A 20,353-nucleotide genomic window follows, 5' to 3' on the forward strand; every position below is an offset into this window, starting at 1 on the left:
TTCTCTATACACTAGTCACCACGGCACCCTATAGTTTCTCCTTTTTTTCTCCTAACCGTCGGTCGAATGACTGGGGGGCGGAGCCTGGGAGGGACTATATGGACAGCTTTTGCTGTGCTCTTTGCCATTTCCTGTTGGGGAAGAGAATATTCCCACAAGTTATGGATGATGCCGTGGACCGGACACACCGTTGGAGAAAGTATTTTATCAGGTAAGCATAAATTCTGTTATTATTTAAAAAAATATTTTTGAGTGTATGTTTCATTAAATGCTCTGGTACCAGTGAAGAGCACTATTTCAGTCAGCGTTTTACAGTAGTTCCTGCTAGGCTGCATATTTTCAACAGGGATATTGTGGAAGTTAGTTTTGGGCTAATTTATTCCTTTCATAAAATGATGATGGTACGCAGTCCCTCAATAACAAATTTCCCGCCACCAGGAGGAAGGCAAGAACTCATACAAGAGCTTTAATAAAACATTCCCACCTCCCATCTCTCTTAGTTTTGTCCTTCGCCTCGTAGGAGTTGGTTGAGAATATAGGATGGCCTTGACAAGGGTTTATCAGCTAGTTTTATCTGTTCTTTTTTCAGACCTTTGTTCAGGCGTTAGAATTAGACCAGTTGTAAAATCTATTTCTCTTGTAAGGTGTATCCAGTCCACGGATCATCCATTACTTGTGGGATATTCTCCTTCCCAACAGGAAGTTGCAAGAGGATCACCCACAGCAGAGCTGCTATATAGCTCCTCCCCTAACTGCCATATCCAGTCATTCTCTTGTAACTCTCGACAAGCATGGAGGTAGTAAGAGATAGTGGTGAAACGTAGTTGTTTTTTTCTTCAATCAAAAGTTTGTTATTTTCAAATGGTACCGGAGTTGTACTATTTTGTCCCAGGCAGAAAATAGAAGAAGAATCTGCCTGTGATCTCTATGATCTTAGCAGGTTGTAACTAAGATCCATTGCTGTTCTCACACATAACTGAAGAGAGAGGTAACTTCAGCTGGGGAATGGCGTGCAGGTTATCCTGCTATTAGGTATGTGCAGTTAAAAAAAATTTCTAGAGATGTAAATACTAGAAAATGCTGCTGATACCAGATTTATGTAAGGTAAGCCTGAATACAGTGATTTAATAGCGACTGGTATCATGCTTACTTTCAGAGGTAATTCTCTTATAGATTTGCAATATAAAACGTTTGCTGGAAATGTTTAAGCGTTTTTATATATGCTTTGGTGATAAAACTTTATTGGGGCCTAGTTTTTTTCCACATGGCTGGCTTAAATTTGCCTAGAAACAGTTTCCTGAGGCTTTCCACTGTTTTAACATGAGTAGGAGGGGCCTAATTTAGCGCTTTATTGCCCAGTAACTTTTACAGACTGAGACTTCCAGCTTCCTCCAGGAGTCCCCTGAATGCTATAGGACCTCTCTAAAGGGCTCTTAGGCTTTCCAAAGTCGTTTGGAAAGGTAGGGCCACAGCAGAGCTGTGGCAGTTTGTTGTGACTGTTAAAAAAAAGTCTATATTGTTTTTTTGATCCGTTTTTTTAACTAAGGGGTTAATCATCCATTTGCAAGTGGGTGCAATGCTCTGTTAGCTTATTATACACACTGTAAAAATTTCGTTTGATTTACTGCTTTTTTTCACTGTTCTTCAAATTCTGACAAAATTTGTTTCTCTTAAAGGCACAGTACAGTTTTTATTTTTTGCTTGTTAAAGGGACAGTATACACTCATTTTCATACAACTGCATGTAATAGACACTACTATAAATAATAAGATGCACAGATACTGATATAAAAATCCAGTATAAAACTGTTTAAAAACTTACTTAGAAGCTGTCAGTTTGGCTCTGTTGAAAAGGCAGCTGGAAAGCCCACTGCAAGTGGCAAATAAGACACTCCCCCCCTCCCCCTTCTTTTGCATATGAAAAGACCATTTACACAAACAGGAGCAAGCTGGTGAAGGTAGCTGACAGTACTCTCATAAAACTTTGGGGCTTGGTTAGGAGTCTGAAAATCAGAGCAATGTTATTTCAAAATAAGCAAAACTATACATTTATTTTAAAAAAAAAAACTTTATGGGCTATATAAATAGATCATCTACAAAACATTTATGCAAAGAAAAAATGAGTGCATAATGTCCCTTTAACTTGATTTAAAGTATTTTCCAAGCTTGCTGGTCTCATTGCTAGTCTGTTTAAACATGTCTGACATAGAGGAAACTCCTTGTTCATTATGTTTAGAAGCCATGGTGGAACCCCCTCTTAGAATGTGTACCAAATGTACTGATTTCACTTTAAGTAATAAAGATCATATTCTGTCTTTAAAAAATGTATCACCAGAGGAATCTGACGAGGGGGAAGTTATGCCGACTAACTCACCCCACGTGTCAGACCCTTTGACTCACGCTCAAGGGACTCACGCTCTAATGGCGCCAAGTACATCTAGTGCGCCCATAGCGTTTACTTTACAAGACATGGCGGCGGTCATGGATAATACACTGTCAGCGGTATTATCCAGACTACCTGGGTTTATAGGAAAGTGAAACAGCTCTGGAGTTAGAAGAAATACAGAGCATACTGACGCTTTAAGAGCTATGTCTGATACTCCCTCACAATATGCAGAAGCTGAGGAAGGAGAGCTTCTTTCTGTGGGTGAAGTTTCTGACTCAGGGAAGAGGATTCAACCTGATTCTGATATGTCTACATTTAAATTTAAGCTTGAACACCTCTGCGTATTGCTCAGGGAGGTTTTAGCTGCTCTGAATGACTGTGATACAATTGCAGTGCCAGAGAAATTGTGTAGATTGGATAAATACTATGCAGTGCCGATGTGCACTGATGTTTTTCGAGAACCTAAAAGGTTTACAGAAATTATTACTAAGGAATGGGATAGACCAGGTGTGCCGTTCTCTCCCCCTCCTATTTTTAAGAAAATGTTTCCAATAGATGCCACCACACGGGACTTATGGCAGACAGTCCCTAAGGTAGAGGGAGCAGTTTCTACCCTAGCTAAGCGTACTACAGTTGTGCTTTCTCAGATCCAATGGATAAAAAGTTAGAGGGTTACCTTAAGAAAATGTTTATTCAACAAGGTTTTATTCTACAGCCCCTTGCATGCATTGCCCCAGTCACTGCTGCTGCCCCATTGGATGACATACTTGACAAGCTTAGAGCACTTAAGCTAGCCAATTCTTTTGTTTCTGATGCCATTGTTCATTTGACTAAACTAACGGCTAAGAATTCTGGTTTTGCTATTCAGGCGCGAAGGGCGCTATGGCTTAAATCATGGTCAGCTGACGTTACTTCAAAGTCTAAGCTGCTTAACATTCCCTTCAAGGGGCAAACCCTATTCTGGCCTGGTTTGAAGGAGATCATTTCTGATATCACTGGAGGAAAAGGTCATGCCCTTCCTCAGGATAGGTCCAAATCAAGGGCCAAACAGACTCTCGGGTCCATCTGTCCAAAGGTATGACCTTTCGCAGGCCAGATTGGACAATTGTAACGACAGATGCCAGCCTTCTAGGCTGGGGGGCAGTCTGGAACTCCCTGAAGGCTCAGGGATCGTGGACTCGGGAGGAGACACTCCTTCCAATAAATATTCTGGAACTGAGAGCGATATTCAATGCTCTTCAGGCTTGGCCTCAGCTAGCGACAATGAGGTTCATCAGATTTCAGTCGGACAACATCACGACTGTGGCTTACATCAACCATCAAGGGGGAACAAGGAATTCCCTAGCGATGTTAGAAGTCTCAAAGATAATTCGCTGGGCAGAGATTTACTCTTGCCACCTATCGGCTATCCATATCCCAGGTGTGGAGAACTGGGAGGCGGATTTTCTAAGTCGTCAGACTTTTCATCAGGGGGAGTGGGAACTCCATCCGGAGGTGCTTGCACAATTGATTCATCGTTGGGGCAAACCAGAACTGGATCTCATGGCGTCTCGCCAGAACACCAAACTTCCTTGTTACGGATCCAGGTCCAGGGATCCCAAGGCGACGCTGATAGATGCTCTAGCAGCACCTTGGTCTTTCAACCTGGCTTATGTGTTTCCACCGTTTCCTCTGCTCCCTCGTCTGATTGCCAAAATCAAGCAGGCGAGAGTATCGGTGATCTTGATAGCGCCTGCGTGGCCACGCAGGATTTGGTATGCAGATCTGGTGGACATGTCATCCTTTCCACCATGGACTCTGCCGCTAAGACAGGACCTTCTACTTCAAGGTACTTTCAACCATCCAAATCTAATTTCTCTGAGACTCACTGGAGATTGAACGCTTGATTTTATCAAAGCGTGGCTTCTCCGAGTCAGTCATTGATACCTTAATTCAGGCTCGAAAGCCTGTCACCAGGAAAATGTATCGTAAGATATGGCGTAAATATCTTTATTGGTGTGAATCCAAGGGTTACTCATGGAGTAAGGTCAGGATTCCCAAGATATTATCTTTTCTCCAAGAAGGATTGGAAAAAGGATTGTCAGCTAGTTCCTTAAAGGGACAGATTTCTGCTCTGTCTATTCTTTTGCACAAGCGTCTGGCGGATGTTCCAGACGTTCAGGCATTTGGTCAGGCTTTAGTTAGAATCAAGCCTGTGTTTAAACCTGTTGCTCCGCCATGGAGCTTAAATTTGGTTCTTAAAGTTCTTCAAGGGGTTCCGTTTGAACCTCTTCATTCCATAGATATCAAACTTTTATCTTGGAAAGTTCCTTTTTTGGTAGCTATTTCCTCTGCTCGTAGAGTTTCCAAGTTATCTGCCTTACAATGTGATTCTCCTTATCTGATCTTCCATGCAGATAAGGTAGTTCTGCGTACCAAACCTGGGTTTTTACCTAAGGTGGTATCTAATAAGAATATCAATCAGGAGATTGTTGTTCCATCATTGTGTCCTAATCCTTCTTCAAAGAAGGAACGTCTATTACACAATCTTGACGTGGTTCGTGTTTTAAAGTATTATTTACAAGCTACTAAAGATTTTCGTCAAACATCTGCTTTGTTTGTTGTCTACTCTGGACAGAGGAGAGGCCAAAAGGCTTCGGCAACCTCTCTTTCGTTTTGGCTAAGAAGCATAATCCGCTTAGCTTATGAGACTGCTGGCCAGCAGCCTCCTGAAAGAATTACAGCTCATTCTACTAGAGCTGTGGCTTCCACATGGGCCTTTAAAAATGAGGCTTCTGTTGAACAGATTTGCAAGGTGGCGACTTGGTCTTCGCTTCATACCTTTTCAAAATTCTATGAATTTGATACTTTTGCTTCTTCGGAGGCTATTTTTGGGAGAGAGGTTTTACAGGCAGTGGTACCTTCCGTTTAAGTACCTGCCTTGTCCCTCCCTTCATCCGTGTACTTTAGCTTTGGTATTGGTATCCCACAAGTAATGGATGATCCGTGGACTGGATACACCTTACAAGAGAAAACACAATTTATGCTTAACTGATAAATTTATTTCTCTTGTGGTGTATCCAGTCCACGGCCCGCCCTGTCATTTTAAGGCAGGTATTTTTTAACTTTAAACTACAGTCACCACTGCACCCTATGGTTTCTCCTTTCTCTGCTTGTCTTCGGTCGAATGACTGGATATGGCAGTTAGGGGAGGAGCTATATAGCAGCTCTGCTGTGGGTTGATCCTCTTGCAACTTCCTGTTGGGAAGGAGAATATCCCACAAGTAATGGATGATCCGTGGACTGGATACACCACAAGAGAAATAAATTTATCAGGTAAGCATAAATTATGTTTTCTCCACCCTGGAATTTGAACCTAGTTCTCTCAGTACTACCAGGTCCTCCCTTTGGACTAATGCACTCTATTGATATCAAACTGTTGTCTTAGAAGGTACTTTTCTTGTTGGCAATCTCTTCCTGAAGAAGAGTTTCTGAATTGTCAGCTCTATCTTGTGATCCTCCATTTTTGATTTTTCACAAGGAAAAGGCTGTGCTTTGTACCAAATATGGCTTTCTTCCTAAATTAGTTTCTACGGATGTCAATCAAGAAATTGTTGTTCCTCCTTTATGTCCAGACCCTGCTAACTAAGAAAAGATTGTTGCATAAGCTGGACGTGGTCAGAGCTTTAAAGTTCTATCTCCAAGCTACTAAAGAGTTCAATGTTTGTGCATTACTCTGGTACTCGTAAAGGGCAAAAAGCTACTAAGTTAGCGTCAACCTCTTGGCTTAAACAAGTGATTCACAAGGCTTATTTGGTGCTGGGTAAGACGCCTCCTAAACGTATCACAGCTCACTCTACAAGAGCAGTTGCAACATTGTGGGCCTTTAGGAATGATGCATCTTTGGAGCAACATTTGCAAAGCTGCCACATGGTCTGCATACTTTTCCAAATTTGATAGTTTTAATGTTTTTGAAAGCAGCTTTTGGAAGAAAAGTCCTTCAGGTTGCAGTGCCGACTAAATAGCTGTCAGAGAGCATTTTCCCACCCTCTCCGTAACATAGACCATCTGCTTGGGTATTAATCCCATATTTTATGGAGGACTGTAGACCATCATTTTATTTAAGAAAACAAAATTTATGCTTACCTGATCAATTCTTTTCTTTTGGAATGATGGTCCACAGGCTTTATGTTGGGCGACAATTCTAATGGCACCTCTATAGACCCTGCTTTGTCTTTCCTACCTTTATTTTCCTATTCTATACTCGGCTATACGTGAAACTAAGAGAGAGATGGGATGTGGTAGGTTTTAAAGGGCCAGTAACCCCACCAAATAAGGTTATATAATAATGCACACAGTGCAGAATTATATAACATTAGCCTAGAGCCACGTTTCTAAAGCAGAGTATAGCAAAGATATTTACATACGAAAATCTATTTTTCAGAACGCCGCTTCTGGCTCTACTGAGCAGGTCTGTTTTTTACCTAAGCGCATCAGGCACGCTGTCTAGTCACAGCACGCCCGATCGCGCCATTAAACTGAATGTAGCTCGCTCCCACTCGGGTATGGTAGCGAGAGCGAGCTACATTCAGTTTAATGGCGCGATCAGGCGTGCTGTGACTAGACAGCGTGCCTAATGCGCTTAGGTAAAAAACAGACCCGCTCAGTAGAGCCAGAAGCGGCGTTCTGAAAAATAGATTATCATAGGTAAATATCTTTGCTATACTCTGCTTTAGAAACGTGGCGCTAGACTAATGTTATATAATTCTGCACTGTGTGCATTATTATATAACCTTATTTGGTGGGGTTACTGGCCCTTTAAAGCTCTTGTATGGGCTCTTGATCACTACCTGGTGGCGGGAAATATATCCCATCTTTTATGGAGGACTGTGGACCATCATACTGAAAGAAAATAATTTATCGGGTAAGCATAAATGTTGTTTTTATTTTACACCTTGTAAACACTGGTTACAGACACTTCTCAGTGCTATCACTAGAGTGCACTGCAGGCAATCTGTGTGCAAGGATTTTTTTTTCCCATCTTGCCAGTCGCCATCTTAATACAACAGAGAAAAGCTGAGGAACTTTGCAGCATTTTCTAACTTTTTTGCCTGTAAGTTATACAGGAGGCGTTTGGGTACCTCAATACAGCAAGAGCTTCCTGGGGGTTAACCATTGCGGTTCTGGCAAAACAGTTGGGTGTTCATTGTTTATATTTCCCTCATTTGTCTGTGTGTTTCTGAAGGGTATTGCTGTGAATATTATGACAGTTACTCGTACTAGTAGTCCTACATCTGCTTAGACGTAAGCCACTAATTGTATTTTACTGTGAAATTCTGTAAGAAATTTAACTATTTTATCTGCTTTGTATTCACAGAAATTAGTGCTCTGAACTCTTTCATGGGCAAAATTCTCAGTTATGGAATCTAACAAGTTAGTCCCCTCAGTTAATTTATAAGACCCATTAGAATGTATATCTACAGACGATTTCTTTGCACCATTGGTGTGTGTAGTTTGCAAAGCTGTACCAGTTTGTCAGCCTAGTCAATATGTAATAGCTGTGCAGCACATTTTATGCATATTAATCAACCCTCCATTGTTTCTACTAAGAATGTTTGCTCTACTCCAGTATATGTTTCTCAGTGAGCTTCCATGGATTTTACACCTGTAATTTATACTGTACATTACTAAAGCTTTTGGCGACAATCCCTCAACCAAGTAAGTGTAAACGCAAGTCTTGTGATATTGTGACACATGTTTCTCAACCGCATGTAGAAATACCTGAAATACTTCAGGACTCTGACAATTCTGATATTTTATCAAAGGGGGAACTCTCTTCGGAAGAACAGGATTCAGTTCCTGAATTAGATGTTGATTCCTCCTTCAGATTTCAGGTGGAACATATTCGATTTTTTCTTCATGAAGTTCTTAAAGTTTTGGGCCTGTCAGATGTTAAGTCATCTGAAGATATGCCTGTAAATCAATTTAATGTAATTTTTAAAGTCCCTGATCTAGTGTCTGAGATCAAAGCTAAGAATGGGGGAAAAAACAGGTATTCCATTTGCTCTTTCATCCAGATTTAAGATGATGTATCCCTTACCAGAACAAACCCTGGAGTTATGGGAGTCTATTCCTAAGGTTGATGTAGCTATCTCTACTCTAGCTAAGCGTACCAATTTCCTGTTCGAGAACAGTACTTATTTCAGAGATCCTATGGATCACAAACTGGAGCCTTTATCAGAAAACTGTTCTTTCAAACAGGGCTTCTATTTAACCAGTGGTTGCTATAACATATGTGGATGGCGCCTCAGCTTTATCGTGCTTATCTCAGCTGGCTTCTGATAAATAATCTGGAGAAGATCTACAGAACTGTATTAAGCTAACTAATTTGTGATGCAGTTATGGACATTATTAAAGGGATAGCAAACCCAAATATTTTCTTTCATGATTCAGATAGAGCATGCAATTTTAAGCAACTTTCCGATTTACTCCTATTATAAATTTTTCTTCGTTCTCTTTGTATCTTTATTTGAAAAAGCAGGAATAAAAGCTTTGATGCCGGCCCATTTTAGGTTGAGAACCTGGGTTGCGCTTGCTGATTAAATGGCTAAATGTAGCCACCAATCAGCAAGCCCTATCCAGGGTACTGAAACAAAAAAAGGACGGCTCCAAAGCTTTCATTCCTGCTTTTTCAAATTAAGATTCCAAGAGAACGGAAAAAAATTGATAATAGAAAGTTGCTTAAAATTGCATGCTCTGTCTGAATCATGAAATAAAATACTTGGGTTTACTATCCCTTTAAGATTAATGTGAAGAATTTATTTTTCAGTTCTAACAAGAAGAGCCTTTTAGCTAAAATCTTGGTCTGCAGATATGGTCTCCAAAAACAGATTGTTAAATCTTTCCTTCCAAGGGAAAGTTCTGTTTGGTTCCGGTTTGGACTCAGTCATTTCCTCTTACTGGAGGTAAGGGATATTTCCTCCTTCAGGATAAAAAAGATCAAGAGGGAAGAGCATACGGGGAAATACTTTTTGTGCTTTTCGCTCACTCTCAGGATCAGAAGTCATCTTCCCAGCCTTCCTGGAAACTAGGTTTCTCCTGGTCCATGTCTAAGCAGAACAAAATGTCCACTTCCAACTCTAAATCCATATGACGGTGTGGCCCTGAACCAGGGTTTTTCTGGTAGGGAGCAGATTGAGTCTTTTCAGGAGGCCTGTTTTCAATCAGTTCTGGACCCCTCGGTTTTAAACATAATTTCCCTGGGTTATAGGATTGGTTTTTAAACCAAGCCTCCTCCGAGGATGATTCCTTCTGTCACATGTCCCCAAAAATCCTTAAAAGGCGGCCACCTTTCAATTTGATTAAGGAGAACATGGAAGTTACATCTTTTAAGAGCTCTCTGTCTCAAGCAACCAAAGTTGATTTTCTGAGAGCTTCAAAAGATTGTTTCTATGCGCCTGTTTTTAACAGACACATTTTGCAACTTCAGAATGCATGTTCTCTTTTTCAACGGACTGTTTATCCAACAGTAGCTCAATGCATGGAAGTGATGGACCTAATGGTGGCGGCATTGGACGTGGTTCCTTTCATTTACATTCTCTTCAACTGTTTATGATATAGCAATGGACAAGGAATTACGTTTTGTCTAGAACACTGGTTTTCCAACCTGTCATCAGTTTTGAAAACCAGTGTTCTGGAAAAAGGGTTTTCTAAACCCAAAAGTCAAAAGGGCTATGAAGCAGGTCTTAATGTAACTATTTTATGATTTTAAGTATGAACAGTCCAGGTCTTTTTGTTAATTTTCACTGATTTTGTTTTTTAAATAGTCTTATTGCAGGTCATCTTAAAATAATGGTATGTTAAAGGGAAACACCCCAAAAACTCATATACTTTAAATCCTGAATTGCACTATATTAAAAGCCTTCCTAATCTAAATAGAACTGTTTTATGATCTAATTTTTCTGGAAGATGAAGGCCACTGACATGGCCGGTGATTTCACCTCACCTTTGGCTCACATTGTAACTTACAGATTGAAGAAGAGCTTTCTGCCATCAGCCATGTCTTCCTCAGCATGAACCTACATAGTTATGAGTTTTAGTTACTGTTTTGCTTATTATGTAATATCTTTTTTTTCCAGTTAATTATCTGTGGCCTTGGGAAGATTGACGTGAATGACTGGAAATCAAACACACGGTTAAAACACTGCACGTCAGAGAGCAATATTGTAAAATGGTTCTGGAAGGCAGTGGAGTCTTTTGATGAAGAGAGGAGAGCACGTCTGCTTCAGTTTGTTACTGGGTCTTCCAGAGTACCACTTCAAGGATTCAAGGCATTACAAGGTATGTTTAAACGCATATGTTTTAATTCCCAGAAATGTGTGCAATAGGCTTAAAGTGAGGGTAAATCTGAGTGTTGCTGTGGGCAACCGGAAGCTCTGACTTAAGTGAGCTGCTGCAGCACAGACATGTAAATGTTAAGCAACCTTTTTTTTTTTTTTTTTTTTTTTTTTTTTTTTTACTAAATGATCAATGAAACTCCAGATTATTTTTAGTGATGGTAAATCCTAGCGCTTTTTTTAACAATTGGATTTACCATCACTTTAAAGAGGGCAGGGGACATGGTACAGGCATACCTCGTTTTATTGCGCTTTGCAGATATTGCTCTTTTTACAAATTAAAGGTTTGTGGCAACCCTGTGTCGAGCAAGTCTATCAGAGCCATTTTTCCAACATATATACACATATAAACACATAAATACACATGCATACACATGCATACACATATATACACATATATACACATATATACACATATAAACACATATAAACACATAAATACACATGCATACACATATATACACAAACCTTTATATACACACCACCAGCAAAACAGTTATGGCTTGCTGAAGGCTCACATGATGGTTAGCATTTTTTTTTTAGCAATAAGGTATATACATTTATTGGGGGGGGGTTTACATAATGTTATTGCACACTTTATAGATTACCGCATAGTGAAAATATAACTTTTAATGCACTAGGAAACAAAAAATGAGTGTGTCTCACTTTATTGCTATATTCCCTTTATTGCGGTGATCTGGAACCAAACCCACAATATCTCCGAGGTACGCCTGTATAGTTAAAGGGTCATGAAACCCAACTTTTATTTTTTCATGATTCAGTCATTTTTTTTAATTGCGTTTCCATTATCTAATTTGCTTCGTTCTAATAGTATTCATAGTTGAAAAGCATACCTAGGTAGTGCACTTATGGGAGCTAGCTGCTGATTGGTGGCTGCACATATGCCTCTTTTCATTGGCTTCCTGTAGTTTATTGCTGCTTCTTAACTAAGGATGCCAAGAGAATGAAGCGCAGAGCCTTCCATCACAAAAAAGTAATTAGTAAACTGCTCTGCTAATATACAGTGATTTATTTTGTGAGTGTGATGAAAATAAGCACGTAGGCATGAGGTTGTATACTTATCTCTCACTAGAAACATAAATGTATAGCAAGTATAAATCTTGTTCCCGCAGACTGTGGAGGAGCGAAGTCTTAAAATGTGGCATGTTTAATGTTACTAAGATACTTTTCTATCGATATCTGGGGCAATTTTTCTTCCCTTTAGGAACAGTCAAAGCTCCGATAAATTTAGCACTTGGTAAAATATTTGTCAATATTAGCGCAGGTTTTTTTTTTGTTTTTTTTAATTACTTTATTCTGAGTGCCATCTTATACAGTATAAGAGTGTGCCTCGGAAATTGCAGGTTAATAGTATGTCTAGTAGTGAAATGAAATATCTCTTAAAGCTTAAAGGGATATTCCAGCTAAAATTGGAATCCGCATGGATGCATTTCAGTTTTGAATAGAAGCATTTTTGCGATATACACGTATTAGCAAAAATGCTTCTAATAAAAGCTATAACTGTTTCAAATGTGTATTTAAGTATGCACCGTGCACCAGCATTTTAAACCTAGCACTTGTTAAGAGAGCCTAAAGTGATTTTACCATCTGGTTAGGACTACATTTAACTACTGACATAATTACAAGCCCCACGGGTGCTCCGAGCAACTGCAGTATTTAAAATGCTGGTGCACAGAGAATTTACAGCTATCTTTCACATGCACATGCTAGAGAAAAATGCTAACACTAAAACAATGATAACTTTTTTACCAGAAGCATTTTTGCCAATACATGTATATTGCAAATATGTTTCTATTAAAATATTTAATTAATCTATGTGCATTTACATTTTGACCGGAATGTCCCTTTAAGTGGTTTAATGAGAGCTTGCCTTACCATGCTTATGGTTCTGTGGTGTGATCTTATAGTCTAGTATTATAATGCAATAATACATCAAGGGGCTTGTAATACACTAAGTCTGGGGCTCATAGACTGGTTATATTGATTTAAATAATTGACACCAGTTTAACAAAAACTTGTCTTAAGCTAAAACAGCCTGCCTCGTGTAGCTTAAATCTATTAGTATCCAGCATACTTTAAGGATCCTACCTCAAAGAGCACATTCTTGAGATAAAATTAGATAAAAGCTTACTGACTTGTGAAACAAAAGACCATCTCAGAATATGCTTATTTCTTACCACCCTCCCCATGTGTAACATAGAGCACTGTACAGCTTTGCAATAGTTAACCCCTTGGCTGAAAGCATTTTTAAATACATTTTTATTTTTTATATTCATGGTGTTCTTTGGTATTAATGACAGAAGTATACTTAATTTACAAATAAGAAAATGTGTCTTACATTAAATTTTATGCGGTCAGAAAGGATTTCGAATATTTTTTTTTCCAGCTGGTCATATAAGAAATGTAGTTGTTTTACAATTCTGATACCTTCCACACTGCTGCTACTCATGAAAGAAAAAGCTGTATTAAAAAGATCAGCTGATAAAACATATGGTGTGTTGCATTCTTATGATATATATAAGTATTTTTTTTGTTTGTCACAACACATATTTGGATAGCAGACTAAATTAGATGTATACAGGCTCTTTTAGCCTTGCCTTCCATAGACCTCTGGTACTGACAAGGTTAAAAAAGCAGAGTGCGTACTTTGCAGGTGACCTCAACTGGGCGTTTAGAGCCATTGTGAGTGGCTAAGACTTGCTCGCTGCGTCACCCTCACGCAGACCCATTTTAGTGGTATTTCCTGTTAGTCTTGGCAGGAAATGTCTGTATTAGGTGGCTCGACCCTTCACAGCTCACTCTAACTGTCTGGGATTGTTAGTTGGTAGAGAATTGAAGGGTGGGGACAGTTTTAAGAAAATCAAACTCTGCAGTAACATTTTCATTGACCGGCTTGTAGATGAGACATATAAATAATAGTCCTAGATTCCCCCTCCCTTATAAAAGCACATTTCTCAGTATCAGAGAGAACAGATGGTCAAAGTGACTTACACTGAACTACAAATACTGAAAAAACACGACATTGAAATGTGCATGTATCACTTAATAAAGAAAATCTAGTTCTGACCTGTGCATATTTATGACTGCGTACCGCCCCAATTAATTTTCCTTGATTTTAATTATTTTATCTGCATCATTTGTCACTTTAGGTGCTGCAGGTCCTCGACTTTTCACCATCCATCAGATTGATGCCAGCACAAATAACTTGCCTAAGGCTCACACATGGTAAGATTTCAAGGGTGGGCAGAAAGAGTTCCTTCTGATTTTTGAAATATGTGCTTATCTGAAAGAGGAAATGTCTTGCTCTGTTTTAAAGCATAAATCCACAATCTCATTCCAGCTAAATGATTAGATAATTTTACTAATTTCCAAAGCAGCTAACTTTTTTTTTTCCCCCCCTCATTCAGCTTCAACCGCATAGACATCCCACCTTATGAAAACTACGACAAGCTCTATGAGAAACTGCTAACAGCCATTGAAGAGACTTGTGGATTTGCAGTGGAATGATGGACATCAGCTGAATTTATTTTATTTATATACCCCTATCAGTTAGGGAGGCTGTCCCCCATTCACGTTATTGTGCTTGAAATGCCAGAAATGGGGAGACTTGCTCCAAGGGACACTGTGATACAGGAGAATAACGGACAATTTTTTGAAATCTCATATAAATATATAAATATATATATATATTATTATTATATATTTTTTTCATTGATAAAAAGTTGTTTGCCTCGTGCTTACAACTAAGCTGCTATTTAAAAACAAATATCTTGAACATTACAGAGAATGCTGACTTTTTATTATAAAGTGGCGTTTCATATAGACTACTATTTTTTATAAGAAATGGACTATCAACTACATTCCTCTTTCGGATCCCACAAAAAGAAACAACTTGGTCATCGGTACAAACAGGGCTATAGGCAGGAGGAAGTGTCTGTCCCAGGACTATCCGTTGGCAGTCTACCCCACCTCCTTAATATCAAGAAGGTCCTATCACAGCATCCTCAAATGGGAGAGCCCACTAACACTGTGGCCCAGTGAAAATGTTGCTGGATACTGACTGGATGTATTTTTTTTGTCTTTTCCTTCATATCGTTTCATCATTTATATACTTTACAGCCCCATCTGTACACCACTTTTTATTTTGTTGATATATTTGAAAATCGGCCCCAGTTTACTAATTTAACACATTATACCGTCACTTCTCATTTCTGTGGGTCTAAATGTACTTTTGTGTTTTAATAATTTAAGCAATTTGGCTTTAAAAAAAAAAGTTACTTTTTACATACGTTGAGTCCTCAGTACATTTTCATTACATGCTATTACAGTTTGTCAAGTTGAAATGTCAGCCACTGATTCCATATCACTAAATGTTTTGCAAAAATGCCATTCTTTGCTCTTAAATTTTTTATTATAATTGGTTAATTGAGGAACGCAATAATTTTCAAAACAAAAGATTGTAGCCTGTTTTGTCTGAAAGCTTTATCAAGATTCCTACCTCTTGTGTGTCAGTTCGTTCCTCGTCTTCAGTTGTAAATAGAATGGATGTGTGTGTATATGTGTGTGTGTGTGTGTGTGTATATGTGTGCGTGTATATATATATATATATATATATATATATATATATATATATTATATATTTTTTTTCATGTAATTGGCAAGAGCCCAGGAGCTAGTGACGTATGGGATATACAATCCTACCAGGAGGGGCAAAGTTTCCCAAACCTCAAAATCCCTATAAATACACCCCACACCACACCCACAATTCAGTTTTACAAACTTTGCCTCCTATGGAGGTGGTGAAGTAAGTTTGTGCTTGATTTTTTTCTGTGATATGCGCTTCTAAGCATTTTGAAGCCTGATACCTCTCAGAGTACAGTGTTTGTCAGAGGGATGTGAAGAGAATATCACCTATTGATTCTATGGTTTTCTTCACGGGAAATCTTTTCAAAGGTTCTCTGTTATCGGTCGTAGAGATTCATCTCCTACCTCCCTTTTCAGATCGACTATATACTCTCATATTCCATTACCTCTACTGATACTTTTTCAGTACTTGTATATGTACCATTAATTGCAAAGATAAAGAAGAATCTTGCAAAAAAAGACAAAGACTGCCTTTCTCTAAATAGATATGACAGAAACCCACTATTGTGAATAATCAATTTATTGTGGTAAGGTTATGTCAGAGAACAACATTCTGTGTCATAAGGTAAAAGTATCAGCAAATACCCATTGATTGTTACTTTATAGTTAAAATTGTCTCAAAAAATACCACTCACACTAAAAAACTTTATTGGAGACAAATGTAAGGTCCAACAGGACACACACACACACTGGTTAAAAATAGCTCAAGCTCTTATATACAATTGTAATATTCAAATATATGACGAGGGGAACACATATATTAGTATTGCAGCAATCTCTCCAGATAATATTTTAAAGGATATCCTTTATTAAAAATGATTTTGAGGTTGCTGAAAATCTAGATTTTGTGCAGACAAATTAACACATTGAGTAGTAGACCATTAGATAGTATGTCACGATAATGATAGCCAGGATTTATATTTATGTACCAGTTTTAAAATGGCTTAAATTCTGGTTGAGTATTTGGTATCTCATACAAACCGGTGCTGTATAGAATTAGGGAAAAGGGGGAGTATAGCCGTTATGATAGTAGTGGGTTAAATATATATCAGTGTATCAAGGGTCCTGTAATTGTGCTGTGTTTCTTTATTCAACACTAGCATGACCTGATCATAGTAGTATAACCCACTATTGTTAATAAATTTCTAAACCCCCAAATTTGCTAATAAGTGTGGTTTAATAAGAGATGTATACTTGATACTTGTGAGCACAGAAGTAAGCAAATAGATACAAAGTGTATCTTAGCTACAAGGAATCACTTACTAAAGTGAAAAGCTGTCATTAGCGTAATTTATATTTATAATTGTAATAGTAAGTGACTTATACCATATATATCAATGGTGTACCAATTGTCTTCCGTTTAATATTCCGCACTCACATAAGTTATAGGTATATAGTAAACCCAGCACTAAGACTGAGTTGCGCCCTTAATATCCCAGCATATAAGTGAAGATATTGTAAATGTATTGTATTGTATTGATCTCTAACCCACATGCCCTCAGCCCCCCTTGCTTTAACTTTTTCAGTACTGGTTTGGCTATCTGCTATATGTGGATGGGTGTCTTTCGGTAAGTATGTTTTCATTACTTAAGACACTCTCAGCTATGGTTTGACACTTTATGTATTAATATAAAGTTTTAAATATATGTATTGTACTTATATTTGCCATGAGTCAGGTTTATGTATATTTCCTTTTGCAGACTATCAGTTTCAAAATTGGGAAACCTATTTAGGAAGTTATATTTTTCTTACCTGGGGTATAGTCTTTTCTTCAAATTGACTGCTTTTTCATTAATTTTCGCGGGCAAAATTAGGCTTTCAAGGTCGCAAAATGCTGATATTTATTGCGTCATTCGGTACGTACGAAGTTACGTTCGGTGACGCAAAGTCGTAATTTCTGGTGTCTTAGTTGACGCCAGGTTTCCTTGCACAAGGTTGCGTCTGCTATAACGCAAGTTGCGTCGTTTCCGGATGTTAGCGGTAAAAAATTTAATTTCGAGTTGCACGTCATGCTTGGCGTCAAATAATTTAATTATTTAAACCCCACTTCCTATATGCCTCTTGCCTTTTTTATGCTCAGAGGGCTATGCTGTTTGCATTTTTTTTCCTATTCCTGAAACTGCCATATAAGGAAATTGATAATTTTGCTTTATATGTTGCTTTTTTCTCTTACATTTGCAAGATGTCTCAATCTGATCCTGTCTCTGAAACCACTGTTGGAACCCTGCTGTCTGATAACAGTTCTACCAAAGCTGTGTATCTGTTGTAAATTAGCAGAGTTTATATCTCCAGCTGTAGTATGTAACCGTTGTCATGATAAGCTTTTACATGCAGAGAATGTATCCATCAGTACTAGTACAATGCCTGTTGTTCCTTCAACATCTAATGTACATGATATCCCTGTTAATATAAAAGATTTTATAAGGCTTTGTCTTCTATTCCGCCTTCTAATAAACGTAAAAGGTCTTTTAAAACTTCTCATAAAGTTGATGAAATTTCAAATGACCAACAACATACTGAATTATCCTCCCCTGATGAGGTCTGGTTCAGAAGATCCTACCTCAGATATTGACACTGACAAATCTACTTATCTCTTTAAGATAGCGTATATTCGTTCCTTGTTAAGAGGTGTTGATTACTTTGGATATTGAGGAAACTAGTGCTCTTGATACTAAAGCTAGTAAACATTTAAATTCTGTTTTATAAACCTCCTGTGGTTACTCCAGAGGTTTTTACAGTTCCTGATACTATTTCTGATATGATTTCAAAGGATTGGAATAGGCCTGGTAGTACTTTTATTCCTTCTTCTAGGTTTAAAAAGTTGTATCCTTTGCCAGCAGTTAGATTGGAGTTTTGGGGGGAAATCCCCAAAGTTGATGGGGCTATTTCTACTTTTTCCAAACGTACTACTATTCCTATGGAAGATAGTACTTCTTTTAAGGACCCTTTAGATAGGAAACTTGAATCTTATCTAAGGAAAGCCTTTTTATTTTCTGGCTACATTCTTAGGCCTGCTATATCCATGGCTAATGTTGCAGCTGCATCAACCTTTTGGTTGGAAAGCTTAGCGCAACAGGAAACAGATCCTGATTTGTCTAGCATTGTTCGCATGCTTCAACATGCTAATCATTTTATCTGTGATGCTATTTTTGGTATCATCAATATTGATTTTAAATATATGTCTTTAGCTATTTTAGCTAGAAGAGCTTTGTGGCTCAAATATTGGAATGCTGACATGGTATCTAAGTCTAGACTACTATCTCTTTCTTTCCAAGGTAACAAATTTTTTTGGTTCTCCTTTGGATTCAATTATTTCAACTGTCACTGGGGGGAAGGGAGTGTTTTTACCTCAAGATAAAAGATCTAAGGGTAATTCTAAAGCGTCTAATCGTTTTTGTTCTTTTTGACAGAATAAGGAACAGAAAGCCAATCCTTCCCCCATAGAATTTGGTTCCAATTGGACATCTTCAAGTTGGAATAAATCCAAGCCTTTTAAGAAACCAAAGCCAGCCCCCGAGTCCGCATGAAAGGTGCGGCCCTCATTCCAGCGCAGCTGGTGGGGGGCAGATTAAAATTTTTCCAAAACATTTTGGCAGATTTTGTCCAAAATCAATGGATTCAGAGTATTGTCTCTCAAGGGTATTGAATAGGTTTCAGAGTAAGACCTCCTGTGAGAAGATTTTTTCTCTCACACGTTCCAGCAAATCTAGTGAAGGCTCAGGCTTTTCTGAAGTGTGTTTCAGATCTAGAGCTTTCAGGGGTAATCATACCAGTTCTGTTTTAGAAACAGGGTCTGGGGTTTTATTCAAATCTATTCATTGTCCCAAAGAAAGAAAATTCATTCAGGCCAGTTCTGGATCTGAAAATTTTGAATCGTTTTGTAAGAGTGCCAACTTTCAAAATGGTGACTATAAGGACTATTCTGCCTTTTGTTCAGCAAGGTCATATTTCCACGATAGACTTACAGGATGCATATCTTCATATTCCGATTTATCCAGACCACTATCGGTTTCTGAGATTCTCATTTCTAGACAAGCATTACCAATTTGTCGCTCTTCCATTTGGCCTGGCGTCCGCTCCAAAAAATTTCAAAGGTTCTCGGTGCCCTTCTCTCTGTAATCAGACAGCAGGGTATTGCAGTGTTTCCTTATTTGGACGATATCTTGGTGCTAGCTCAGTCTTTACATTCTGCCGAATCTTACACGAATCAACTAGTGTTGTTTCTTCAAAGACATGGTTGGAGTATCAATTTACCAAAAACTTCCTTTATTCCTCAGACAAGGGTCACCTTTTTAGGTTTCCAGATAGATTTTGTGTCCATGACTCTGTCTCTAACAGACAAGAGACAAATAAAATTGGTTTCAGCTTGTCGAAACCTTCAGTCTCAATCATTCCCTTTAGTGGCTATGTGCATGGAAGTTTTAGGTCTCATGACTGCAGCATCGGACACGAACCCCTTTGCTTGTTTTCATATGTGACCTTTTCAGCTTTGTATGCTGAATCAATGGTGCAGGGATTATACAAGGATATCACAATTAATATCCTTAAATCCCAATGTTCGATTCTCTCTGACTTGGTGGTTAGATCACCATCGTATAGTTCAAGGGGCCTCTTTTGTTCATCCAACCTGAACTGTAATCACAGCAGATGCAAGTCTTTCAGGTTGGGGAGCTGTCTGGGGATCTCTGACAGCACAAGGGGTTTGGAAATCTCAAGAGGCAAGGTTACCAATCAATATTTTAGAACTCTGTGCTATTTTCAGGGCTCTTCAGGTTTGGCCTCTGTTGAAGAGAGAACCATTCATTTGTTTTCAAACAAGACAATATCACAACTGTGGCATATGTCAATGATCAGGGTGGGGCTCACAGTTCCCTAGCTATGAAAGAAGTATCTCTGATACTTTCTTGGGCGGAATCCAGCTCTTGTCT

At 38.5% G+C, this 20,353-nt stretch overlaps 1 protein-coding gene across 1 annotated transcript in view; it reads left to right on the plus strand.

Annotated features, from left to right (window-relative positions):
- Window positions 1–15,170, plus strand: part of SMURF2 (SMAD specific E3 ubiquitin protein ligase 2) — a 456,801-nt gene extending 441,631 nt beyond the window's left edge. The window contains exons 19-21 of the mRNA XM_053707978.1: window positions 10,503–10,704; window positions 13,931–14,006; window positions 14,189–15,170. Coding sequence (XP_053563953.1) covers window positions 10,503–10,704; window positions 13,931–14,006; window positions 14,189–14,288 — 378 coding nt within the window. The 3' untranslated portion in view covers window positions 14,289–15,170. The remainder of the gene's footprint in view (window positions 1–10,502; window positions 10,705–13,930; window positions 14,007–14,188) is intronic.
- The last annotated feature ends 5,183 nt before the right edge of the window (window positions 15,171–20,353 follow it).

Source organism: Bombina bombina, chromosome 1 (genome assembly GCF_027579735.1).
Source record: "Bombina bombina isolate aBomBom1 chromosome 1, aBomBom1.pri, whole genome shotgun sequence".
NCBI classification, from domain to species: domain Eukaryota; kingdom Metazoa; phylum Chordata; class Amphibia; order Anura; family Bombinatoridae; genus Bombina; species Bombina bombina.